This window comes from Halichoerus grypus, chromosome 2, assembly GCF_964656455.1.
Source record: "Halichoerus grypus chromosome 2, mHalGry1.hap1.1, whole genome shotgun sequence".
Lineage (NCBI taxonomy): Eukaryota > Metazoa > Chordata > Mammalia > Carnivora > Phocidae > Halichoerus > Halichoerus grypus.
The window spans coordinates 178,515,078-178,538,368 of NC_135713.1; the positions used below are offsets into that span (position 1 = coordinate 178,515,078).

At 48.5% G+C, this 23,291-nt stretch overlaps 1 protein-coding gene across 1 annotated transcript; it reads left to right on the forward strand.

The window, feature by feature from the left end:
• The first annotated feature begins 1,572 nt into the window (after positions 1 to 1,572).
• On the forward strand, positions 1,573 to 19,964 carry C2H17orf67 (chromosome 2 C17orf67 homolog). The gene is made up of 4 exons (XM_036105784.2): positions 1,573 to 1,687; positions 3,069 to 3,169; positions 17,829 to 17,966; positions 19,581 to 19,964. Exons 1-3 carry the CDS (start codon positions 1,633 to 1,635, stop codon positions 17,943 to 17,945), a joined length of 273 nt encoding a protein of 90 aa, XP_035961677.1. The 5' UTR covers positions 1,573 to 1,632; the 3' UTR covers positions 17,946 to 17,966; positions 19,581 to 19,964.
• Positions 19,965 to 23,291: the final 3,327 nt, after the last annotated feature.

Consider the following 23,291-nt stretch of genomic DNA (forward strand, 5'->3'; position numbering starts at 1 on the left):
AAAATTTCACCTGTTTCTTACTTAAAAAAATGTGGCCACTGGAAAAATTTAAATTATGTATGTGGCTTATACCTGTAGCTCGCATTATGTTTTTTTTGAACACTGCTGATATGGACAAAAATTACTGAATTTAAAAAATACTTTTCTAGCAAATTTACATTGGACACATTAGAAATTTCTAACTAGGTATAAATTTTCTTTTTCTGGTCCACTGAAGGTATTTATTTGATATAACAAAACAATACAGTTAGTGTTCAATTCCAACCACAAAGAGCAAAAGCAATGAAAAATTTGACAATGCACATAAAAAACCCCAAGATGTTTAATATGACAAATATCTATTCCCAAAATAATGTTCCTAAAATTCCTCAGTTATTGAAAACTATATAAAAATAGAAGGATGGTTAATAGGGACAGAGAGCATAAAACCAAAGATCTAACTCTGAGCAACTTTGCTGACAATGCATGATTGTCCCCCCTTGTTTACAGTTTGTTCAAGCTGTCTTTATACCAACAGAGTAGGCAGAGCATTTAGGTTCAGTATCAGTTACGCAACATTAGCATTAATTCGGACAACTACAGAGGGGGCATTATCTTCCTTTGAGCTGGCCAAGTGATCCCAGAAACAGCGGATCATTTCTCTGAATTGAGGATTTCATCCCCATAAATGCCACACACCTTCCAGACATATTTTAAGAACATATTTGATCATTTCTTTATGTAATATTTATAGATGATTTGAACTCAAAAGGGTGTCAGCTTACTGAGATTTTATTGTCTTTACAAAAATAACCTTAAGTCTGGAGTGGGGACTGCTTACCCCCCTTACTGAGGGCCTGTTGTGGGAGGCCGTTTTGGGCATAATGGGAAGAGCAGTGGCCTTTAAAGACTGAAGAGTTTGGCTTGACTTCAGCATCCATAATGTGTGAACTTGATCATGGTTCTGTCTTTCCAAACCTCACGTCCTTACTGGTGCTAGCTGCCACTTATCCCTCATCTTTAATCACACCCACAAGATAGGGAGGAAACCGAGTTTCAGGAAGGGTAAGGATTTACTGAAGGTTAAGTTGCTAGAAAGAGGTGAAGCCAGGACATGAACCCTGGTCTTTCTGGCTCCACGGTCAGCTGAAAAAAAATTTTCCCCTTTGCTGTGCCCCTTGCCAATTTCCCCGCCTACCTTTGAAACTCTCAGGAAGGTCAAATCAAATTGGTGAACCGACTTTGGAGAAATGCCATACAATGGACAAATGTAAGAGGTGATTAATGAAAGAGATGCAAACAGTAGGAGCATACTCGGAAGCTACAGACACTCACAAACTACTGTATAATGTAACTGTGTCTGTTTAAATGAAGCGAATATCAATGTTGCTTTCTCAAATTCATGCACTGAAATTCACATCACAGAGGGGTAATTTCCTTGCTCAGGATGAAAATTGACAGGGATTCAGAGGAAAATAGTTTAGTGGTCATACTAAAAACTCAGAGTCAGATGCACTCAGCATCATACCGTAAATGTAGTTAGTCACAGCGTAAACAAGCCTGGGGCTGGACGCGGCTTCCTCCAAGTAGGCTGGCCCATTGCGGCGGGGGGGCATTCATTCTGCAAGAGGCTGAGACAGGAACCAAGGCAGGATGGAGAAGCTTTTTGTGCTCGTCCTCTCCCTTACCTTACTGACTTGCTTCACAGGTGAGCATCCACTCTGAAAATGGCCTGTTTCTCTGCTGACATGATAAACTGGAGTAAGTCTATTTTATATTTAAAATTTTTTTTCATGTCAAAGAATATGTAATATATGATAATTCAATGCTCCCCCTGCCAAGAGCAAACTCCCAGAATTGCTATCATTAGAGATAGATTATTTTTTAAAATCTTTAACTGTGCTTGAATATTAATTCTCAGAAATGCTGATAAATCTTTAACTATACCATCTTTTATTTTATTTTATTTTATTTTAGAGATTTTATTTATTTATTTGTTTGAGAGAGAGCCAGAGAGAGCCAGAGAGAGAGCACGAGCAGAGGGGAAGGGCAGAGGGAGAAGCAGACTCCCCACTAAGCAGGGAGCCTGATGCAGGGCTCGATCCCAGGACCCTGGGATCACGACCTGAGCCAAAGGCAGACGCTTGACCGACTGAGCCACCCAGGCGCCCCAACTGTACCATCTTTTAGAGTTCATATGAGATCATCAAGACTTCACAGACTTTTATGTGATGATATCATTTGGAGTTTATGTTTTTTTTTTTTTTTTTTTAAAGATTTTATTTATTTATTTAACAGAGAGAGAGACAGCGAGAGAGGGAACACAAGCAGGGGTGTGGGAGAGGGAGAAGCAGGCTCTCCGCTGAGCAGGGAGCCCGATGTGGGACTCGATCCCAGGACCCCAGGACCATGACCTGAGCCAAAGGCAGACGCTTAACGACTGAGCCACCCAGGCGCCCCTGGAGTTTATGTTTGAGTATAAACAATATAATTTTATTATCATAATATCTTCTTTGAGGGATCACATGTGATTATCAAGTTTAACACAATCTTGTTCTCATGGAGAATCTTCCAATAACAAGTTTTAGTTGATTTAGTGTTTTGGGGATTTAAAGAAAAAAAACCATCAAAGCAAACTTAAGGGACAAGAAACATATTGACCAGGGAACTGAGGAAAATATGTTTTAAAAAACTTATCCAGGGGCATCTGGCTGGCTTAGTTGGTAGAGCGTGGGACTCTTGGTCTCAGAGTCATGAGTTTGAGCCCCACGTTGGGTAGAGAGATGACTTAAAAAAGAAGGAAAAGAAAAACCCCATATTCATTAAATTAGCTCCCACTTTTTAAGAAACGCACCACTGCAATAGGTAAGTCCAGGTTGTGCAGCTTTTGTTCTCGGTTTCCCATGTCAGGAACAATTCAGAATTCTTCCCGGAGCCCTCTGGAATGCCACGTCCTTTGGGACAGGTCCCTGTGAAAGAACTTTTGTGTTTGACCGAGATTGAACTTGCAAATCCTTGGTCTTGGCCTGTGAGCTGGAGCATGCGCAGGTGTGCCGAGAGTCCCTCAGGCCCCTTCCTGGCTTTTTCAGGGTCCTCCCCGATTCTGACGGAAAAGCAGGCCAAGCAGCTCCTCAGGTCCCGACGCCAGGACAGGCCCAGCAAACCCGGCTTCCCTGACGAGCCCATGCGGGTGAGTGCAGACGTCCCGTTACTTGCAGGGAAGGGGCCATCACTGCCCCGCTCATGCATCTGAAACCAAGCCGGGTGCTGGGGTCAGCCCAGCCTCCACTGCTCCCTGGAGGTTCTGCAGGGTCTCAGGGGGAAGGGGAGCTCAACCTTTTCCTCACGCTTTTTCTCCTCCGGAGGGGCCAGCCCTGCTCGCCTGCTCTGCACACAGTATTTACAATGCACACAGTGGGGCTGATGGCCAGAGTCCCAGGATCTCCCCTGGGCTGCGGGATGTCGCCCCTGAGCGGGATGCTAGGGAGCTGTGTGTTGTAGCCGGTGCCGACCGCATCTTCCCCCCTTCTCCTGGGTGTCCAGCAAGCCAGACCAGCATCCTCAGCCAACCGAGCTCTGTCTGGACAGGCAGACCCTCTGCCCTGCTGCCTGTGGGGTTCTGCCCTCACCTCGCGCCTCTGATTTCGGTCTTTAGCCTCAGGCCTGCCCTGTGGGTCTATGGTGTCCATCTGCCTCGTCTTTCTGAACCAGGACACCGTCCCTGCCTTCACTTTGTGACTTGTGGTGGGTGCTATCAGACCCTGCTGGCCCTGGCCTGGCTTGTCTCCCCATCCTGGGGCAGGAGTACCGATATCCCTGGTATTTTTACCAGGATTAGCTCATATAAAAGTCTCTTATTCAGATGCAGTATTAAATAGAAAAAAAAGAAGCAGTGTTGCACAGTGCAGAACAGTGCTGGCCCTGGGGCAGACTGTGTGGGCGAGGCTCCCCCTGTTCTACCCGTGTGAACTTGGGTGCCTCTCCTCATGTTCCTGTACCTCTGGAGTCTTGTCTATAAGATGGGGTAGCAATGAATATTGCTTACATTCTTATTATGTTATTATTCTAAATAATAACATAACTGCTTTAGAAGGATGAAGTAAAGGAATTCCTAGTAAGGCACTTATAATCATACTCAACAAACAGTAACTACTCCTGTGAGTATTACGTACCGGGGACCAGGCAAGCTGCAGGCTGTTGCCTGGAATTCTGCTCAGAGTTGGCAGCAGACCCAGAGAAGTCAGTGAATGGCTGTTATACAGCGTGGCTTCGAAATGAGTCAGGGACTTCAGGCTGTCAAGAGTGAATGTGGCTTGCCTGCCTGCCTGCCTTCTTTCCTTCCTTCCTTCCTGCCTTCCTTCCTTTCTTCCTTCCTTCCAGTCAGATGTGACTTGGACTATCTAAGTGCAGGGTAGAAGGGGACTGGGAGGGGGGCAGGTGCAAGATCAGGAAGGGCTGGAGTACCTTGGACTTTATCTTGTGTCCAGTGGAAGACAATGGGAGTTTTCAAACGGGAGAGTGCAGACTGGAGCGTTAGACAGAAGGTTTGAGAAGTGGTTAGAAGAGAAGAGGCCCCGGATTGAAGTGTGGGGATGCCAACGTTCAGAGGTGAGCCGAAGAGGAGGAACTCGAAGGGGCTGAGAAGGAATGTGGGGAGATATTGGGGAAACCGAGAGAGTGTGGGGAGCAGGATGCCTGGCTCCAGGGTCCCTGGGGGCTCTAACTGGTCCCTTGTGCTTTTGGCATGATGTCTGGAGGGGCCGTTCCAGAGGTTCTTCCTCAGGGGCCCTAGGAGCCTGGGAGAAGCCAAGAAGCTGCTGCCCTCCAGGTGCCCAGGAGACAGGCTCTAATCAGCAGTGGAGTTGGCCACTGGGCATTTTCTCTGCTGGCACCTGCCTCTGGCTTTTCTGACCTCTGGCTGGGGAAGAGCAGTCTTCACAGGGGCTGAAGGCATCTTAGGCATCCGGCAACAGGTGAGTTTGGACTGTAACAGCAGGTGGGGTTGAACCATTGCAGATCAGCTTCCTGCCTCCCGCGCTCCGCCCCCAGCCCCCAGCCCCGTGTCAGCCTCCATGCCGTTCTAGACTTGTGTCCCCAATCATGGCTTGGCGAGGTCTTTCCCTGCCCAGAACTTCCAAGAGCCCCTTCTCTGACCATTTCCTTCCTCCTGGCCTCTGGTCGCCACTGGCCTTCACCTGTGACAACCTTATGATTTTACTGAATGTCTGGCTTTTTTGGTTTTGTTGTTTTTGATCATCTTTTATAGGCTGATCACCAATGACTTAACTGCCTTGAACCTACCTTATCTAGTTTCTGTGTGATTCTCTCTTGCCTCAGAACTCCCCGCTGACCTCACCAACCATTTTCCATCCATCCTGCGTCCAGGCCAGTCCTGCATGTCCCTCACCGAGACACTGACCCCAGTGTCCAGAACCCTCTGCCACTCAGCCAGATTTGGAAAAGTGCTCATGTGACCTACAGTTGAAATGGGAAATAAAGATGCAATAAATTATTTGGTGGCTAGCCTACCTCAGTAGTTCTCATCCAAGGGTGATTTTGCTCCCCCATCCCCAGGGACATCTGGCAGTGTCTGGAGACATTTTGGTTGTCACAACCTTGGGGGTGGGAGGAGGGAGGGTTTCCTATTGGCGTCTAATGGGTTAAAGCCAGGAATGCTGCTAGATATCCTCCAAAGCACAGGGCAGCTCCTGTAACAAAGAATGATCTTGCCTAAAATGTCCACATTGCTCAGGGTGAGTTACCCTGGCTACACAATGCTGAACAACCTCTTTCTCTTTTATTCTGTGTGTCTCTTGCACTATCATTCACTATTGTATTCTATTCTATTTTATTTATTCTATTGTATTACCCGCATGCAGAACCGGCTGAATCAACAAGCAATTTCTGGTAGTATATTTTTCCAGGAATGTGTTTCTTAATCTTGGCTGTATGCTGGGACCAACCTGGGAAGTTAAAAATCTGGTGCCCGGGTCCCACTCCCAGGGCGGTGGCCTGGGGCACGGGGTGGGTGTCACAGCTCCCCAGGTGGTCTCGCCATGCAGCCAAAGCTGAGCTCCCCCGTGCCAGGCCTTCTGGGAGAGACCTGCCATGTGTCATACCAGCTCCCATAGTCCAGTCGGGACCACAAAAGCCAAGAGCACGAAACATTTAGGAAACAGTTAAAGGTTGAACTGAGTGGTATGGAGAGTATATGACCCAGTTTGGATTCAGCTCAGATAGAGAGAATGAGAGGGTCACGTGGTACATGCAGAGAGCGCTCCTTGCTGACCCAGATGTGCCCTTCATTATACTTTTCCATTGACTGGACCATACCGAGTGCCGGGTACCAGGTTCGGAAAATGAACTAGACATCCTTCCTTTGTTCCAGGTGCCCGTGTCCACTGTGTGGAGACACAAAGAGTCAGAGCGATCCACCTGGATTTGAGTTCTCTAATGAGGTTGAGGGGAGAGGGTCTCTAGCTCTAACTGGAAGGAGCGAGGAGGTTAGGAAGGCTTCCCAGAGGAGGTGTCCATCTGACTGAGGCTTGAAGGATGAAGAGTTTTCAGGCCGTGCAAGGGATGGAGGTGACATGGGAAGGATAGTCCCCCCAATGTGATTTCAGTCCGTATTCTGCCACTAAATGGTCACGGCCTTTGGGCTTTGGGCGTAGGATGAGTCAGTTCCCTTCCTCTGGAGCTCAGTTTTCTCCATCAAGTGCAGAGAATTTGCCGAGAATCTGGCTAAGAGGTCTGTTCTAGGTCTTGTATTTTAGGGTTCCGAATAGAGCTTTGGGGATGACCCAGGTTTCCTGGTAGCCAGGCTGCAGCTTGAGGAAAAGCCCTGGGTAGCAGGACTCGGCCGCCGGCGAGGAGCCAGAAGGGTTTACTTAGAGGCCCTGGAGGGCTTCTCTAAAGTGCCAGAGCTTCCCCGCCTCGTGCCGGCCCTGCTGCCGCCGTATCCAGCATCCTAGACTTATATTTGACCTCTTCCCCCACATCGGGTCTCGTTGTTGACTTTTTCTTCTTATGGATTCGCTGACAGCAAAATGAATACCAATCACCTGTCCTGTACAAGAAGCCATTTGCTCATTTTAGGTGAGCGGCTGACATCATGATGGTCCTGGTCCTACATCACTGTTGCATGTGAGCGTTGGACACGGTGACCCCACATTTGTCTGGTCCTGAGGAGGCCACAAGGGGGGACCTCTGGTCGCAGGGGAGGTGAGGGTGGTGGATGGAACTGCCACACAGGCTTACAGCCTACAGCATGGGGACCAGGGGGTTAAGTCCCTTTGATTTGTGGGGAAACACACTTCCCTGTTCTTGACCTTTTGCCAAGATCACCTGCTACCCTCCTTGTTTCTCTGTGCAAACCATCTGCCGGGGAAAAGGGCAGGGTGGACGCACCGTCCTGTAGATGCACTGTCCTGTGTATCCAGTGTATGCATATGATGCACGGCGTTGTGTATGTGAGGGTGTGTGTGTGTGTGAGGGTGTGTTGTGTGTGTGAGGGTGTGTGTGTGTGTGAGAGAGTGTGTGTAGGGTTTGTGTATGATTGCGTGTGTCTGTGTACGTGTGAGGGTATGTGCATGTATGTTTTGGAAAAGACCTTGCAGAATAATTTTGTCTGGATTCCAATTCTCTCTCCTCCACTTTTGACCTTGACTTGTGTCCCTGGAATATAGGAAAGGACAGGTGATGGCAACGGGAGGTCCTGTGGGGCCAGGTTGGAAGGCCACAGCTATCAGCAGAGGTGACTTCTGTTCTGTACTAAGTAGGAGCCACCTGGGATTTTAAGCGGGGGAGTGATGAGTTTGGAGCCAGTCGACTGGAGCCATGCCTAGGTCAGGGACAAGTCTCTTCAACTCTGTCTTTCAGCTACCGCTACACATGGGTAATGGGAAATGACATTTTTGGACAGGTTATCGCTCCTCTTTGCCATGGGACCCAGGAGACAGACAGGTGGACGGGGACAAATGAAAAGAGGGAGTGATCTCTGGGGAATGCATGTGCCCTTGGGAGCTGAGCCTTGAGACTTGTGCTCCCCCCTGAGCTGAAATCACTGAGAGATGAATGGTTTTATCTCGCTTCTCCCTTCTTAGGGGCTTGCAAAAGAAAACGAGTTCAGAGAGAGGAGAGGCCAGTGATGGGGGTGAACGAATGAAGCTTTGGGGAGGTATTAAGAATTCCAAATGCAAACAAGTATGAAGATTTGCAGCAGTCCCTTGTTCATGAGTATTTACTAAGCAATGTTCATGATCTTTTTTTTTTAAAACATTTTATTTATTTTTGCGCACGTGTACGAGAGAGAGAGAGAGTGTGAGTACGAGTGGGGGAGGAGGAGCAGGGGGAGGAGGAGCAGAGGGAGAAGCAGACTCCCCACCAAGTGGGGATCCCGATGTGGGACTTGATCCCAGGACCCTGGGATCATGACCTGAGCCGAAAGCAGACGCTTAACTGACTGAGCCCCCCAGGCGCCCCTACAACGTTTATGATCTTGACGCATGGCTCAAGTATTGGCAGATGTTGGCTTCTGCGGACATACAGGCTTTTTGGAAACAGGTTCAGACCAGCTGTGCCAGTGCATCCAAGGGGCTGGACTGTTTTGACCACATGAATCCTGCCGATTCACCACAAGGACTTCCCACTACAGGTTCTTTTCTGCCCCTGTAGTGGGAAGGACACATGCTCTTGGAAAGGTGCGGCCCTGCGTTGTGGGGACGGCTGGTTTCTGCCCCAGAGGAGTGGAAGCTTTGTGCTAGGATCCTTGACAGAAGAAGGTAGAACCCCAGTGGGGATGGGGATTGAGACCAAGAGGAGACATGGTTCCGGGGAAGAAAACAGGAGGGATGTTGACTGTATGGGGGCAGCCGGGCAGGAAGGGGTAGGGGATGTGAAGAGGGGTCGAAGAGAGAGAGAAGCGGGTGGGAAGGTGGTGGGCAGTGTTGTGTGGTTGACAAAAGAGGATCTGGAAGCCACAGTGGTGGCAAAACAGGCCACGAGACTGATTCAGGAGAAACATGGCCCCCAAATCTTCAGGGATTCGGGGGAGTGGTTCTAGACCTCGCAGGAATGTGATGGGCACTCCCGGAAGGCTGGGATTTGCTGGGGGTTGGGGGACAGCCCATCTGGATTAGGTGTCAGCCGAATCTCTTTGGGGTCAACATTAGGACCCCAAGGACAGTTCGCAAAGACATCGTGTTAGAAGAGCTTTGGCATCACGAAGCCTCAAGATCCTCAGGGAGGGAAAAAAATCTGACTGGGGAGAAATCAATGCATGGGAAGAAGAGCCGGGTTTATGTTTAGAGGGAAGAAAGTGGAAAAAATATTCTGAGGTCTCCCTGAATATTTCCTCAGCCGTGATTGTGCATGTATGTTGATTTTCGGGGTTTGGGTCTAAACTCAAAATGTGGTCCCCAGCCCTGGCTGGTGGGCTTCTTGGAGCCCCAGGCTCCTCCTCGCACCTCCTGCAGGCCAAGTCTGCACCTCTGCCAGGCCCCAGAGGCCCCGGGCACACTTCGGTCTGCGAGAACTAAGTTCAGTCCTGCAGAGCTACCTGTGAGGGGGGCACTTAGCCTCTGTTCCCGGCGTCCTAGGGCTCAGGAGCCAGTCCATGTTTGTTTTGTATGACACAACCGATCTCTCCCCCTTCCTTCTGGGCACTCTGCTCATTTGGATTCCAGTCTCCTGGGACACCTTGCCCCCGACTTCTCTTCCTGCTGGGCAGTTTCTGCTCCTCCATCTGCTTTGCAGGATCCTTAGTCCTTTAAATGTCAGAGAGTCCCAGGGTCTGCCTTCCCACCTCATCCAATCCCGGGCGCTAGGGGCCTGTCAGCCCCCTCCCTGCCCCCAGCTCGGCCTCCCCGCACCGGCCTCCTCATTGTGCTCTAAACGCATCAGGCTTATCTATCACTTCACTGCTGAAGTAAGGCTGTGTGGTAAGTGGGGCTGGGTTTGTTCTGCAACTTGGTTTTTTTTTTTTCCATTCAACCATATGTCTTGTTCTGGCTCATTTTTACCTGAAGCATAGTCTAAATGTATCATGCTATGGCCTGAATGTTTGTGTCCCCGCCCCCCCCCCCAATTCATAAGTCGACCTCCTAACCCCCAGTGTGATTGGGCTCCAGAGAGTTCCCTAGTCCTCTCTGCCAAGTGAAGTGACAGCGAGAAGTCCGTGACCTGAAAGGGGGCTCTCACCTGACCACGCTGGGCCCTTAACCTCGGACTTCCAGCCTCCTAACTGTGAGAAGCAAATTGGTGGTGTTGATAAGCGACCCAGCCTGTGGTGTTTTGTTAGAGAAGCCCAAATGGGCTAAGGCATATTTCAGCTTAACCTACTTAGCCCTTCCCAGAACAATGGACATTTTTAGTTATTTCCAGTGTGTGATGAAGATCCTTGCACACACATGTTTGGCCGAGTTAAATGATAACACATGGAATTGCTGAGTCAGAGGGTTTATGCACTTTTGACTGAATTAAATCCGGCCAAATTGCCTGATCAACTGTACCAACCCCCACGTCGAGCACGCGTAAGAATACTCGGGTCCCTACACTCTTGCCAGGACTTTCAAAATGGAAAGAAATAAAGTTTTAAAAGATAACTCACCTATCTACTCTTCTCTCTGTACATATGTATGGAGACACGTTGCCAAACAATAGTGACAGTATTCTCTAGGTGATAAGATTTGGGGCAAACTTTTTACTTTCATCTTTATGTCCTTTTTGCTATTCCTCAGTGTATTCACTTCCTATGGCCGCCATAACAAAGTGCCCCAAATGGGGTAGCTTCTGACCGTAGACATCGATCCCCTCTCATCGTTTCTCTAATCTAGATCTAGAGACCAGAAATTAAAAAAAAATGTTGGCAGGTTTGGTTCCTTCTGGGGGCCTCTGAGGGAGAATCTGTTCCGGTTTTCTCTCCCAGCTTCTGATGGTTGCTTTAGTCTTTGGTGTTTTTTGGCAGGTCTCTCTGTCCGTCATCACATGGCCTCTTGTGCTCTGTGTCCCTGCATCCAAATTGCACTCAGTGCACGAGGACACTGGTCCCTGGATTTAGGGCCCACCTTAACCCAGTATGACCTCATCTTAGCTTGATTACATCTGCAAAGACCCTATTTCCAAAGAAGGTCACATGTGCAGGTTCTGGGTGAACATAAATTTTTTGGCGGGGGGAAATCCTTTCAATCCAGTACACTCAGTTTTCTAGTTTTAAGACATGTATGTATACATCTCCCAAAAACAACACAGGAGAATAGTAAGAGGTGGCCACAGGTGGCTGGGTCTGAAGCCCAGACTTGTAGGGATCTGTATGGACACCGTGGTGCCATTCATTGGCATTAGACGAGATCAGGCGCGCTCAGGGTGGGATGGCCGTAGACCATTCATTGTCATTAGAAACCAATGAGGAGAAGCAGGTGTCTGCGATAATGCTGTTTGAATTCGAAGCTCTCTGATAGAACTTGCCTTCTTCTGCTCTTGTCCACCTGGTTAACTCTTGTTCATAGAGATTCTCTGTAAATGATGCCTTTTTCGGGAGGCCTCCCTGATGCCCCTGGCCTCCCCACCATGAATTAGTGCCTTGCTCTGGCATAACACAAGATAGCTATTTCTTTCTTTTTCTTTCTTTCTTTTTTTTTTTTTTTTTAAGATTTTTATTTATTTATTTGACAGAGAGAGAGCACAAGCAGGGGGAGGTGCAGAGAGGGAGGGAGAAGCAGGCTCCCCACCGAGCAGGGAGCCCGATGCAGGCAGGGCTCCATCCCAGGACCTCAGGATCACGACCTGAGCCGAAGGCAGACGCTTAACCAACTGAGCCACCCAGGCGCCCTAAGATAGCTATTTCTGACTTTTTATTTTTTTAAATTTGTCTCTCCTGCTAGACTGTTCTAAACTGCTGGAGCAGATGGACTTTTTGGTGGACTTCTGGGTCCCCAGCACCAAGCACAGTATTTGACGTTTACTAGACACACATTATACTTATTTCCATTGCTTTTTTTTTTTTTTTTCTTCTCTGCAGGGGAAAAATTTTGTAGGACATAACTCTACCCTATAACCAGGAGGTTATTTCAAAGAAATCTTTTCTATGGCCTCACTTAAATTCATTAATTTTCTCCTAATCATCCCAGAATTTAGGGAAAGAATTATCTGCCAATGACTGGGGTGAGCCATGGAAATTCTTTAGAAGGATGACATCGGAGCTAAAATTATGTCTTTTGTGTGTGTTCGTAAGTGCTCATGTGCCCTGGGGATATGATTTCCATTTTGGCCTGTATTCCTTTAAGGAACGTTCTTATTGGGCAAGTATAAATCATATTAGCTTTATTGTAAGTAGTCTTCCTAAAATATGCTTTCATGTTTAGCCCTCTGACAACTATGTGTAGTAACTCTACTACCCTTTTGTTCCCCATGATCTCAAAGGTCAGTTTGGAGTGACCGTGATGTAAATTGCACACATCACTGATCTGCCTTCTTTTAGTGCTAAGCCTTCTGGGGTCCCCATGTATCTAAGTTCCCAGCCACCTTCCTGCCTAGAGGATTACTTTGCTTGCACTAATGAGCAAAATAATTCATCCACATGTTGATGGACTTTTAATTTCATGCAAATGTCAGAGGAAGGATTTTGCCCTCTTGGAAAAATTTCCTGCCTTGATAGATTAACTGTCCACTCTATAATTCTCCACTTAGATCAGGGTCTAGAGGGTATTTAATTTCATTATCACACCAATGCCATCACAAAGGATCACTTCCAATTTCCTCTCTAATTACTGAGAGATTATTTACTTAAATCATTACAGCTGGGATGGGACATGGAATGCAGATATTGGTTTTTGTTTTGCTTTACTTTTTTTTCCCCTTAAAAGAAAGGAATCTAAAAAAAAAAAATTAAAACTTATTTTCCATCTATCCCTTCTTTCTCGATCCAGGAACATTTGAGTTTATCATTAATGCTGGGTCATTTCTAACTCAGCCAATGCAATTGTTGAATTTGTGGTTTTCAGCAGATTTGCAGTTGGGCTTTTCATCTTTGACTAATGATTGCTTCTAGGCCTTTGTGGTAGATCCATTTTCCTAACATTTTAAATAAATAGGGAAATGTCATGGAAACCAGTGCTCGTTTCTCTTTCTCTCTATGTGTGTGTCTGTTTTGGTTGTTTTTCTTCAACGCTGATTTCAGCTGCTATTTAGGAGTGTGAAATACATATTACCCTTTGATGCTTTTATGTACGTTTGGCCTGGGCCATTATAATGAGCAAATTGACACAGATGTCGAGGAAATTCCAAGGGGGATTTAGAAGGATTACGGAAAAAGAACAGTCATGTCATCCATTCATTCACTTGTTTGTACATTTCTCCAGTGATTTTTATTGAGGTCCTACTCTGTGCCAAGCGCTAAGCCATATTCTAGGTATACCTTGGTCCCTGCCATTGAAAAGCCAGTTGGAGATTTGGCTGAGTGGGACAGGGATTAAATGAGTAAGGATGCAAATGAACATATAATTATAAGAGGCACGCAAGTGCGGGGCGCCTGCGTGGCTCAGTCGGTTAAATGTCTGCCTTTGGCTCAGGTCATGATTTCAGGGTCCTGGGATTGAGTCCTGGGTCAGGCTCCCTGCTCAGTGGGGAGTCTGCTTCTCCCTCTCCCTCTGCCCCTCCTGCTCATGCTTTCTCTCTCACTCGCACGCTCTCTCTCTCAAATGAATAAATAAAATCTTTTTTTTTTTTTTAAAAAGAGGCATAGTGGCGACATTTGTTAATATCCCCACTGATCTCATCAGAAAAGTCTGTAAGTATTGGGAAACTGTCAGGCTCATGGGAATAAATACAAGTGTCCCAAAATTCTAATTTCCCTTTAAAAGCTTGAAGTTTCTCGTTCAGTAAATAGTATTGTTCGTTGTTTTCCTTGAAGTGACAGGCTCACTTCGTTCATTCTCGAAAAGATGCCTGCCACACATAGCTAGTTCAGTCCTTGACACCAACAATCACTCAAGGACTCTTCTCAGAGAAAACCGCTCTACCTGGTCATGCAGCAGAGGCGCTGGCTTCCCACGGGCTCACTTTCTTCTGCTTCACAGGGGTGTTCTTCAGTGAAATGGGCGTTTTTGGAATGTTCTATATTTATTTATGTATTTTCACTGTGAGTGCCTGATGGTGAAAGATACAAGGACGGGGCGTCTGGGTGGCTCAGTCGTTAAGCGTCTGCCTTTGACTCAGGTCATGATCCCAGGGTCCTGGCATCGAGCCCCGCATCCCATCGGGTTCCGTGCTCCGCGGGGAGCCCGCTTCTCCCTCTCCCTCTGCTGCTCCTCTTGCTCATGCTCTCTTGCGCTCTCTGTCAAATGAATAAATAAAATCTTAAAAAAAAAAAGATACAAGGACAGTGAGAGTGGTTGTGAGTGCCTTGACTGGGTTAAGTCACCAGTTTTATCCACCAATGCACATAATGAAAAGGCAAATAATGTCTTAGGATGATTCTGAAAGGAGTTTTGACCTCGTGGAGCCCTGAGGGGAGCATGACCCCACTTTGAGGACCGCTGCTTTCGTCTTTCGTTCCATAAGCATTTATGACAGTTTCCTGTGGACCAGTTCCTGGGAGAGAGGCTCCACCCACAACCTCAAGACACGCTCAGATCTTTCTTATCTAATAGTAACTCCAAGGAATTGAGTGGAGTTTAAGGAAGGGACTTCTTGCAAAGGCGAGGCAGGAATCAGGCCAACTAGCAAGAGATGATAAAGGATCTGGGGCTATCAGCTCCTGGGCATGAAGGGGAAAGGCAGGCTCCCAGAATAGGAGAGGACAGCCCCCTAGAAGCTGTGGTCTTCAGGAGAGGATGCAGCCAGCCGATCCTTTGGGACTCCTCCGGAGGCCTCCCTCTCCCCTATCTCTAATCCCCTACTAGTGCCTCTACATCAGACCCATCTGGAAGCCCCAGGTCAGGGGAGTCTGGGCTGCACTTCTAGGCCAGCTTCTCATTGCACAGGGCCATGCGAAGGAGGAGAGGAATGGATTTAGACGGGTAGCTGGAGACTACAGGTATGGCATAGACTTGTATCATTTCATTTAATCCTGATAACCCAGTGGAATGAGAGTCAGGGCCATCCATGTCTTGCAGGCGGACACAGGGAAGCCGGCGAGGTGAAGCGATATTGGCAGGGTCTGGGTTTGAACAGACCCCGACGCCCGACCTAGGCTCACACCTGGACCTCTAAGCCTCTCTACCGTGTGCGGTCTGGCACACAGGCAGGCAAGAAGCCGGCCACGTGGGCTTCCTTCAGTGAGCTGCTTGCCCGGAACAGTAGAATAAGGAAGGCTGTGTGCTGGAAAGTCTTTGTTCTTTATTTACAAGACCCCACACTGCTTTCCTGTCTCTCTGCCCACCTCCCCGCTCCACGCCCAGTTCTTCTTCTTCTGCCCAAAGACTCTCAGACGGGCCAGGACAGGGCAGGATTCAGCCCCAAACTCACAAACGGGTCCTGTGAGCTGCTGGGCAGTCATCGTTCCACAGTGGGGTCCCGCAGGGGCCTCTCACCATCCGCTCCTTCCCTGGCTGCCCCAGGGTCTCCCTGCCGAGGACAAGGAGTGCTTTTGACAAGTCAGATGAAAACAACAACGGTAAACAAAACAGATTCAAACTGCATGGGTCCTGCTTTCGGGAAAGGAAGAAAAATTCAGGAAAATTGGACACTTTAGAATTCATTCCTTTGCACCGTCATTAAAAAAAAATTTTTTTTTTTCCCCAAGCTATGTTTAATACAGGATGCAGACGTCCTAGAGGGTATCGTAGAACCTTAAAAACTTAAATTTCTAAACTGGATTCCTCTCTTAAAGCTTTATCCACACCAGAGGAGGGAGTTCAGGATTTAGGATTTTTATGATACTTAACACACCAAAATCGCTTAATCTTGTACAGATATTACTGAATATGATTGCTCTCTCCCAAAGTGAGATGCCACATCTCTGATTATTGGCCTGCTGTTTTGGGTTACCCGCATGTGTTTATATGGGTCTGTTTTATACTTTGCAGTGGTTCACATCCCATAATGACAGCACCCAGGCTTCATTCAGGACAATGTCAACAGCATACCTTCAAGTTAAAAATCATTCCCACCTCCACCTCCTCTCTTTTGGGGAGAAAATACCTGCTGGGCACAGCGATGTACCCAGCAGACCAACCCCGAGGGCAGAGTGGGTTGTCACCTGCTCTTCCTTCCAGGTGGGCAGTGGTAGTGAAGGCAGCTGTGACCCCCCTTTGGGCAGCATTTGGTCACTGTCAAGGTGGAGTGGAGATGTTGGGGGCAGGTGTGGCATGGGGTGGAGGGATGGGGGCGCTAAGGGAGGGGTGGAGGGGTGAGGAGACTGTCATATCTTGGGTGGTAGGTCTAGGTCTGTATCTAGGTCTGTAGGTGCCACGACCTACAGACGTGGCAGCGATGGAGGGGGGTGCATCTGGGACACTCAGGAGTTGACTCGCAGTCCTCCTGCTCACTGTCATGTTGAGTTTGGGGGTGAGGGAGACCATGACAGTCTGGGTTCTGGCTTGCATTCCCGAGTAGATGGTTTCCGAGGCGGGCGGCACCACATAGTGAACTGCTTTCCACGGTGAACACGTCACTCTGTAGGGCAGGCTCCTACGTGGAAAGGGAATCCTACAGCACGCGGTTCTTTGTGACTGGCTTCTTCCACGAAGCAGAATGTTTCCAAGGTTCATCCACCTTGGAGCATGTGTCAGTGCTTTATTCCTTTTTATGGCCAAATAGTATTCCATCGTATGCATCTGCCACATTGTATCTATCCATTCATCAGCTGATGGATATTCGGGTTCTTTCCCCTTTTTGACCACGCTCTCTGCTGCTGTCCCGAACATCGGTGCACACGGTCTGTGTGGGCTCACGTTTGCGTTTCTCTTGAGCGTGTACCTAGGAGCACAACCGCCAGGTGACATGGGCACTCTATGTTTAACATTTCGAGGAACTGCTAGGCTGTATTTGGCCCCCCTCTCCCTAGTAACATTTTGTTGGTTTTAAAGTCTCTTTTGTTTGATAATAATAGAGCAACTTCAGCTTTCTTACAGTTATCCCTTGCCTTTTAAAAGCGATGATTTTAATCACAAATGCATGCAGCCGTAAATAATATTTTATTTAGCGACTCATGTTTTGAGACGACATAGGTAGCTGGAATTCATTTGTGTTCACTGCGGGGTACTATTCCGTGTGCGCTCCTACCACAATTTACGTGTCCATCCTCCTGTGCGTGGATATTTGGCGTGGTGCTAGTGTTTTGTTACCGCAAGTGTTTGGTTGCTGTGAACGTTCCTGCACAGCTCCTGATAAACGTTTCTCTGCTTCTCGAAGTGACCAGCCACATCAGCACGGGCTGGGAGCTTGCCCAAAATGTAAATTCCGGATCCCCACCCCAGACCCACTGAATCAGAAACTCTGGGGGTGGGGCCCAGCCATCTGGGTTTTGACAAACCCTCCAGGTTGATTCTGAGGCCTGATCACATTTGAGGGCCACCGCTCAGGGTATAATTGACGATTGCCGGCAACCGACTGTTTTTCAAAGTGGTGGTTCCACGTTCCACGCCATGAGCTGTGTGTGTGAGTTCCCATAGATGCACACTCTCTCAGCACTTAAGGTTGTCAGACTTCTTTATCCTGCCCATTGCTCGGGTCTGTCTGACTGCGTTTCCCTGCAGAGAGGCGTGGGCATGGTGGGCTCCCGTCTGGTCCTGCCTCCCAGCCTCCCTCTGCCTGGCCGCGCCCTGTCTCAGAAGCACGGCCGTGTCATGCTTGAAGGCGGCTCAGCTGTCACGGTGGATAAAACCTCTCTGCTGGCGGGTTTGTTTGGACAGGAATACATGCACCATCTGCTTCGCCTGGAGCATCGCGCCGAGGAGCAGTTCCTGGAGCACTGGCTGAACCCTCACTGCAAGCCCCACTGTGACAGGAACGTGGTCCATCCCGTGTGAGGGGCTCCGGGCCAGCATCCGGTATGTGCCTTCGCCCACCCGGGCCTTCTGGTTTAGGGAAATGGCGGTGGACAGCACGTGCGTGGGCGCAGAGGTTTTCAAGGCCATGGCTTAGGGGAGCCAGCTAACCAGCCGGCTGAGGGCTAGGGAACGGCAAGAGCCATGCAGGGGAGAGAGGTGGCAGCCAGGTCGAGGGGGGTGCTGGGGACACGCAGGGAGCCTGACCCCTACACCAAGAGATCCCAGAGAGGGGGGGGGATGTGACCCTGTTTGCTGTCCAGAAAAGGTCACTCTGGAATACGAAGCTGGAGACGTGTGGCTTGTGGAGACTCGGGTTTTCACAGGTGGAATTGGCAACAATGGCCTTGACCGGTGACATCCATCATAACCATCACCACTGTCACCGGGACCAGCAACTTCTTTCCTGCCTTCCCCTAGCCTTCCGACCCGGGGTCTGCCCGGCCCACCCATTCCGCCCCCCTCTTGCTCCGGCTTTGCTCTTTCGGGCCACCTGAGCTGGACTGTCAGCGTTCCCAGCGCGCCTGCGCACCCTGCCTGCTCCCACGCCAGGTGCCTCGCTTCTTCCCTCGCTGGCTCCTCCTTTCCAGATCCCATTAGATGAAGTAGCAAATCCCTGCAGAGGGTAAGCCTAGTGGATGTCGGTCCTCCTCTGTCATTTTTATGGACGAAGCAGGACGGGATATAATTGGGTCGTTTATCATCTGTGGTTAAGAAGAATCTTACACCTGTGTTGTTGATTTTGTGCTACTATGAGTCAACAGAGGACTCCCTCTAGGGTGGTGCTCTTTAGAATTTCCAGAGTGCTCCCTCTCACACAAATTCTCCTGTTTGATCCTCTTAACACCCGGTGCCATTTGAGAGCATATGTTTAACCCCATGTGATGGAGGAGCTCAGTGTTAAGCTACTAACTCATGCCAGGCACGGGTCGGGATGTCAGACTTCCGCCAACGCCAAATCCCGCACCCTTCCTGTGGACGGCACTGCCCGGTCCTGTGTGTTTGGGGGGGGAGGGAGGAACAGAAGTTCCACTTTTGAAGGGTGGGGGTTGGACTGACATCTCTCCATAAAGGGAGACACTTAGTGCCATTGTGTGGCCGGGCGAGAGGGATGGTTTCTGGGTCGACCGAGCCCCACACACGGCGGCACCCTCCAGGGGCTGACCAACCGAGGCGTCTGCCTCTGGGTGGGATCGGCCCTGCTGGTGAGCCCGGGGTGGGGACCGCTGGCTCCTGCAAAACACGGATCTCACAGAGGCCTCACGGCAGGCAGCTCCCGCTTACATGGAAACGGGGAGGAGGGGTGCACACCAACTTGGAATGTGGACTCGGAGAGCATTCAGATGGTGAAAACCGATCACGGGAAAAAATGACCGATTTCTTTCTGTGTCCTCATCGGCAAAATGAGGACAGTAAGGGCTCCTCCCTCACAGGGTCGTTCGGAGCATTAAAAAAGTCAGTGGTTGGAACACAGTGCTGCCTGGTGCATCCGGGGAAGTGCTAGGAGCTGACCGCTTTCGGCTGTCTCCCCTCCCCCTCTTCCTCCTTCCCCCTCCTCCCCTCCCCTTTCTATCAACTTGACCATCCCATGATCGTTCTTTTCTTGTTCTTTTCCAGCAAGCCATCTGATAAGCAACGACCTGGCTACTGTCAAAACGGGATAAGGCTCCCTCTTGCATGTGTTTTTCAGCCGTGGAAATGGATGTGTTCAGACCCCGTGAGCTCCAGGTGTGGCCAAGTCTGCCTTGGGGACTGATGGCAAATACATATATGCTGCTTCATTTTACTAACCTGCGTCACTCATTAAAGCCAATAGCTTAAAGTATAACCCCCCTCCCCACATGGCCTTCCTACAGGTTTGATGAGGGGGCAGGCGGGAAGCTCAGCTGGGGAGGAGGCAGGGCCCCTCGGGCTCAGCCGGGCAGGCTGCGGGCCCTCAGGACTCGGGCAAGTCTTGCAAGGCCTGCACTGGGGGCTCTGCAGGTGTCTGGTCATCTCTTCCCCCCCCCCTTGTCTGCTCTAATAAACGGTGGTGGTAAATCTGCTTTCTGCCGTGTCTCCTTTCTTTTCCCTCCAAGAAGAAAAACTGGGATTTCCCTTCCCGTTTATCTTTGTGAATCAACCCAGCATTAGAAAGCTTAGGGTTCTTTGAATAAATAGATGGGCAAAAATACAAACACCCAGCAGTTTTTCACAAGGGCCATCTTTTTCGGTAAAGAGATGACTTGCCCACGGCCTGCTCTGGAAATAGAGCATCACTGAATACCAGGGGCACACCCTGGTCTCCTGGCCAAGGATACATTTTTTTTTTGATGGAAATTGGGTTGTAGCTTCTCTCTCCGTCATGTGCCCACACCTCCCAGAATCAGAGATTGCACTATCAAAGACCAACAACAGCAGAAATTGGGTGGACAAGGGAAAGTGGGCTGAATGGTCCTAGGGAGAATCGGGCATCCTCAAAAAGAGGTAAGGAGAGATGCCCATGTACCCTGGGCTACGGGGGTGGGGGGCACGCCTGTCCCCTGTCCCAAGGGAGCCTGGGCGGGCTTGTCTAGGGAGCTGTCATAGAGCGTCTCAGGGGACGAAACCCTGCACTAGGATTTTTACACACGAGGATTTTCGTTGAATCATCACACCTACTCTATGCAGTAGATGTGGTTATTATTCCCACTTTATAGGTGAGGAAACAGGTTTACAGAATTTTGAGAGTGTATTTGTTTTCGGTCTTGGTTATAACCAATTAGCAGAAACTTCGTGGCTTAAAACAACGTGAATTTATCACCTTACATTCCGAGGTCAGAAGTCTCACTCTGCAGGGCTGCATTGCTCTCTGGAGGCTCTAAGTGTGAATCTGTTTCCTCACCTTTCCCAGCTTCTCGAGGCTGCCTGCATGTCTCATCTCCCTCCTCCATCGTCAAAGCCGGCAGTGACAAGTTGCGTCTTTCTCACACTATGTCATTCTGTCTCTCCTGCTTCTCTCTTCCACTGTTAAGGACCCTCGTGATGACATTGGGCCCTTTCAGAGAAACCAGGACAAACTCACTATCTTTAAGATAGTTGATTAGCAACTTTAATTACATCTGTGACCTTACATCCCCATTGTCATGTAATTACCTTACATATTTATAGGGTCCAGGGATTAGGATGTGGAGATCTTGCGGGAGTGGGGAGGTGGGTGGGCATTATTCTGACTCCCACGGGCAGTGTGTTCAAGTTCACACCACTGGCAGGTGGGGCAGCTGGGATTTGAAGCTAGGAAGCCCCTTATTGCCCTGGGCCTCCCAAACACTCTGTACCTTTGCCCTAAACCTGAAATCCTTCTGCCTTGGATTAAGTGGTTTTCTCAGCTGAGCTCCTTGAGGGCTCAGGATGTGTCTTTATTGGGACACCATTGCACCCCTCACCTGGTAGGGGGGCATCTGTTGAGTATCAGACCCATTTCATGGACTCTGACATTGAACACATGGACCCTGACATTGCACACATGGACTCTGACATTAAACACATGGACCCTGACATTGAACACATGGACTCTGACATTAAACACATGGACCCTGACATTGAACACATGGACTCTGACGTTGACTTGCCCAGGGTATGCGGTACAGCGGCAAACAGAACACTTCTGCTCAGTGCCCCATGCCCCCTGCTTCTCAGGGTGCTAAGAAGTAGGAGCTGAGTATATGTGTGTGGCACAGAATGCAAGGGGCTGAGACTACAGACCCACAGCGAACCAAAGTTTTATGTTGGAGCAGAGGCGGGATCTCCTTGAGCTTCTAGGAACCCCGGACATAGTTCATTTCTCAGGGGCAAAAGCTCCCCTTATTCTTCATCTGTCATATAGAGCCTGGCTTTCAACCTCCTCCCCTTGACACATGGATGTGCTTACCCAGAACGCACTCCCCGGAGCCCACGGACACAGGGGCTAGAGTGCTGTAGTTGACCGTGAGCTTGCTGCAACCTCACCTTCCCCCTGCTCACAACAGCATTTCAGATGGCAGGTGAGTGAGAGCAACGGCATGACGGGACGATCTTGACAGCGGCAGACATCAGTGGTTCAGAATACGGGCTTGGAGCCCGAGCTCCTGCATTCCGTTCCTGGCTCCACCACTGACTAGCTGTGTGCCCTTGGGCAAGTGGATTGACCTCTCTGGGCCTTAGCTCCCCTATCTATAAAATGGGAATAATAATAGTACTTCTCTCAAAATGTTATTGTGATAATTCTTTTATTGAGTAAACACTTCATAAAACTAGCATTTGCTTAAAAAGATTAAACGATTATTGGGCATTACTTCATTAACCAAGATAAAGTCTGTCTTTGTTTTTCCTCTCCCTTTATTTATTTATTTTTAACTTTTTATTTAGGGAAAAGGTAGAGAATGTTTGGGGGGCCCAGAGTAGAGAAGGGCCGCCTGTCCACTTAGAGTTGCTCTGTTTATATTACTAAATCTTCTTATCTGTAAACATGGTCTATCTCTCCATTTATTTAGGCGATTTTAAATGTCCATTATTCAAATTTTATTATTTTCTTTGCAAAGACTGTGCATATCTTTTGTCAGCATTGTCTCTAGGTACCGTGCAGGACTTTTAAAATTATAACCAGAATTTTCTTATAATTACATTTTCTGGTTGGTTATTTTGGTGCGTATAGGAATAAAATTGATTTTTATATGTTGATTCTATCCCGCCACTCTCTGATACCTCTAAACAATTCTTCTTCTGAGAGAATTACTATATATTACCTTTGCTTCTCTTCGAAGTTGAGAACTGAGAAGTAGATGTAGGAGTCCGTTAGAATAGGACTGATCACCTTTATTACCAAGAAGTTTCTTTGGAAAATATGGATTAGATCTGTAGCTACAGTAGGCTCTTTAATACTCCATTCCATGGTTAAATGTACCCAGTCACAGACAGGGCTAGAAAACTGCAAGCCTCTCTTGTGGGCCCTACCCTTATAAAAATTCTGGAATAGAGGAGCAGAGAATGAGTCCTTCCCAGGGGCGGGCTTGTTCCCCAAGACAGTGGAGAGGAAGGTACTGAGCTATGCAGGTCTAGCTCCTTCTCCAAACTCAACAAATGACTCTTTGGAGTGTGAATGGGAGAGCAAAGAGAGGCCAGCAGTGTTATTCTAATACAGTTACCACCATGAAGAAACAAGAAGTAAATGTCCCTCACATATTATAGATTTCATTGCATTCTCTCTCTAAAAAAATCATTGTCCATGACAATACTGTTTCTTCTTGTACAATCCTTATACCTTTTGTTAGTTTTTCCTGTCTTATTGCTATAACTAGGACTTCTAGAACAGTGGTGAACAGATGTCATTAT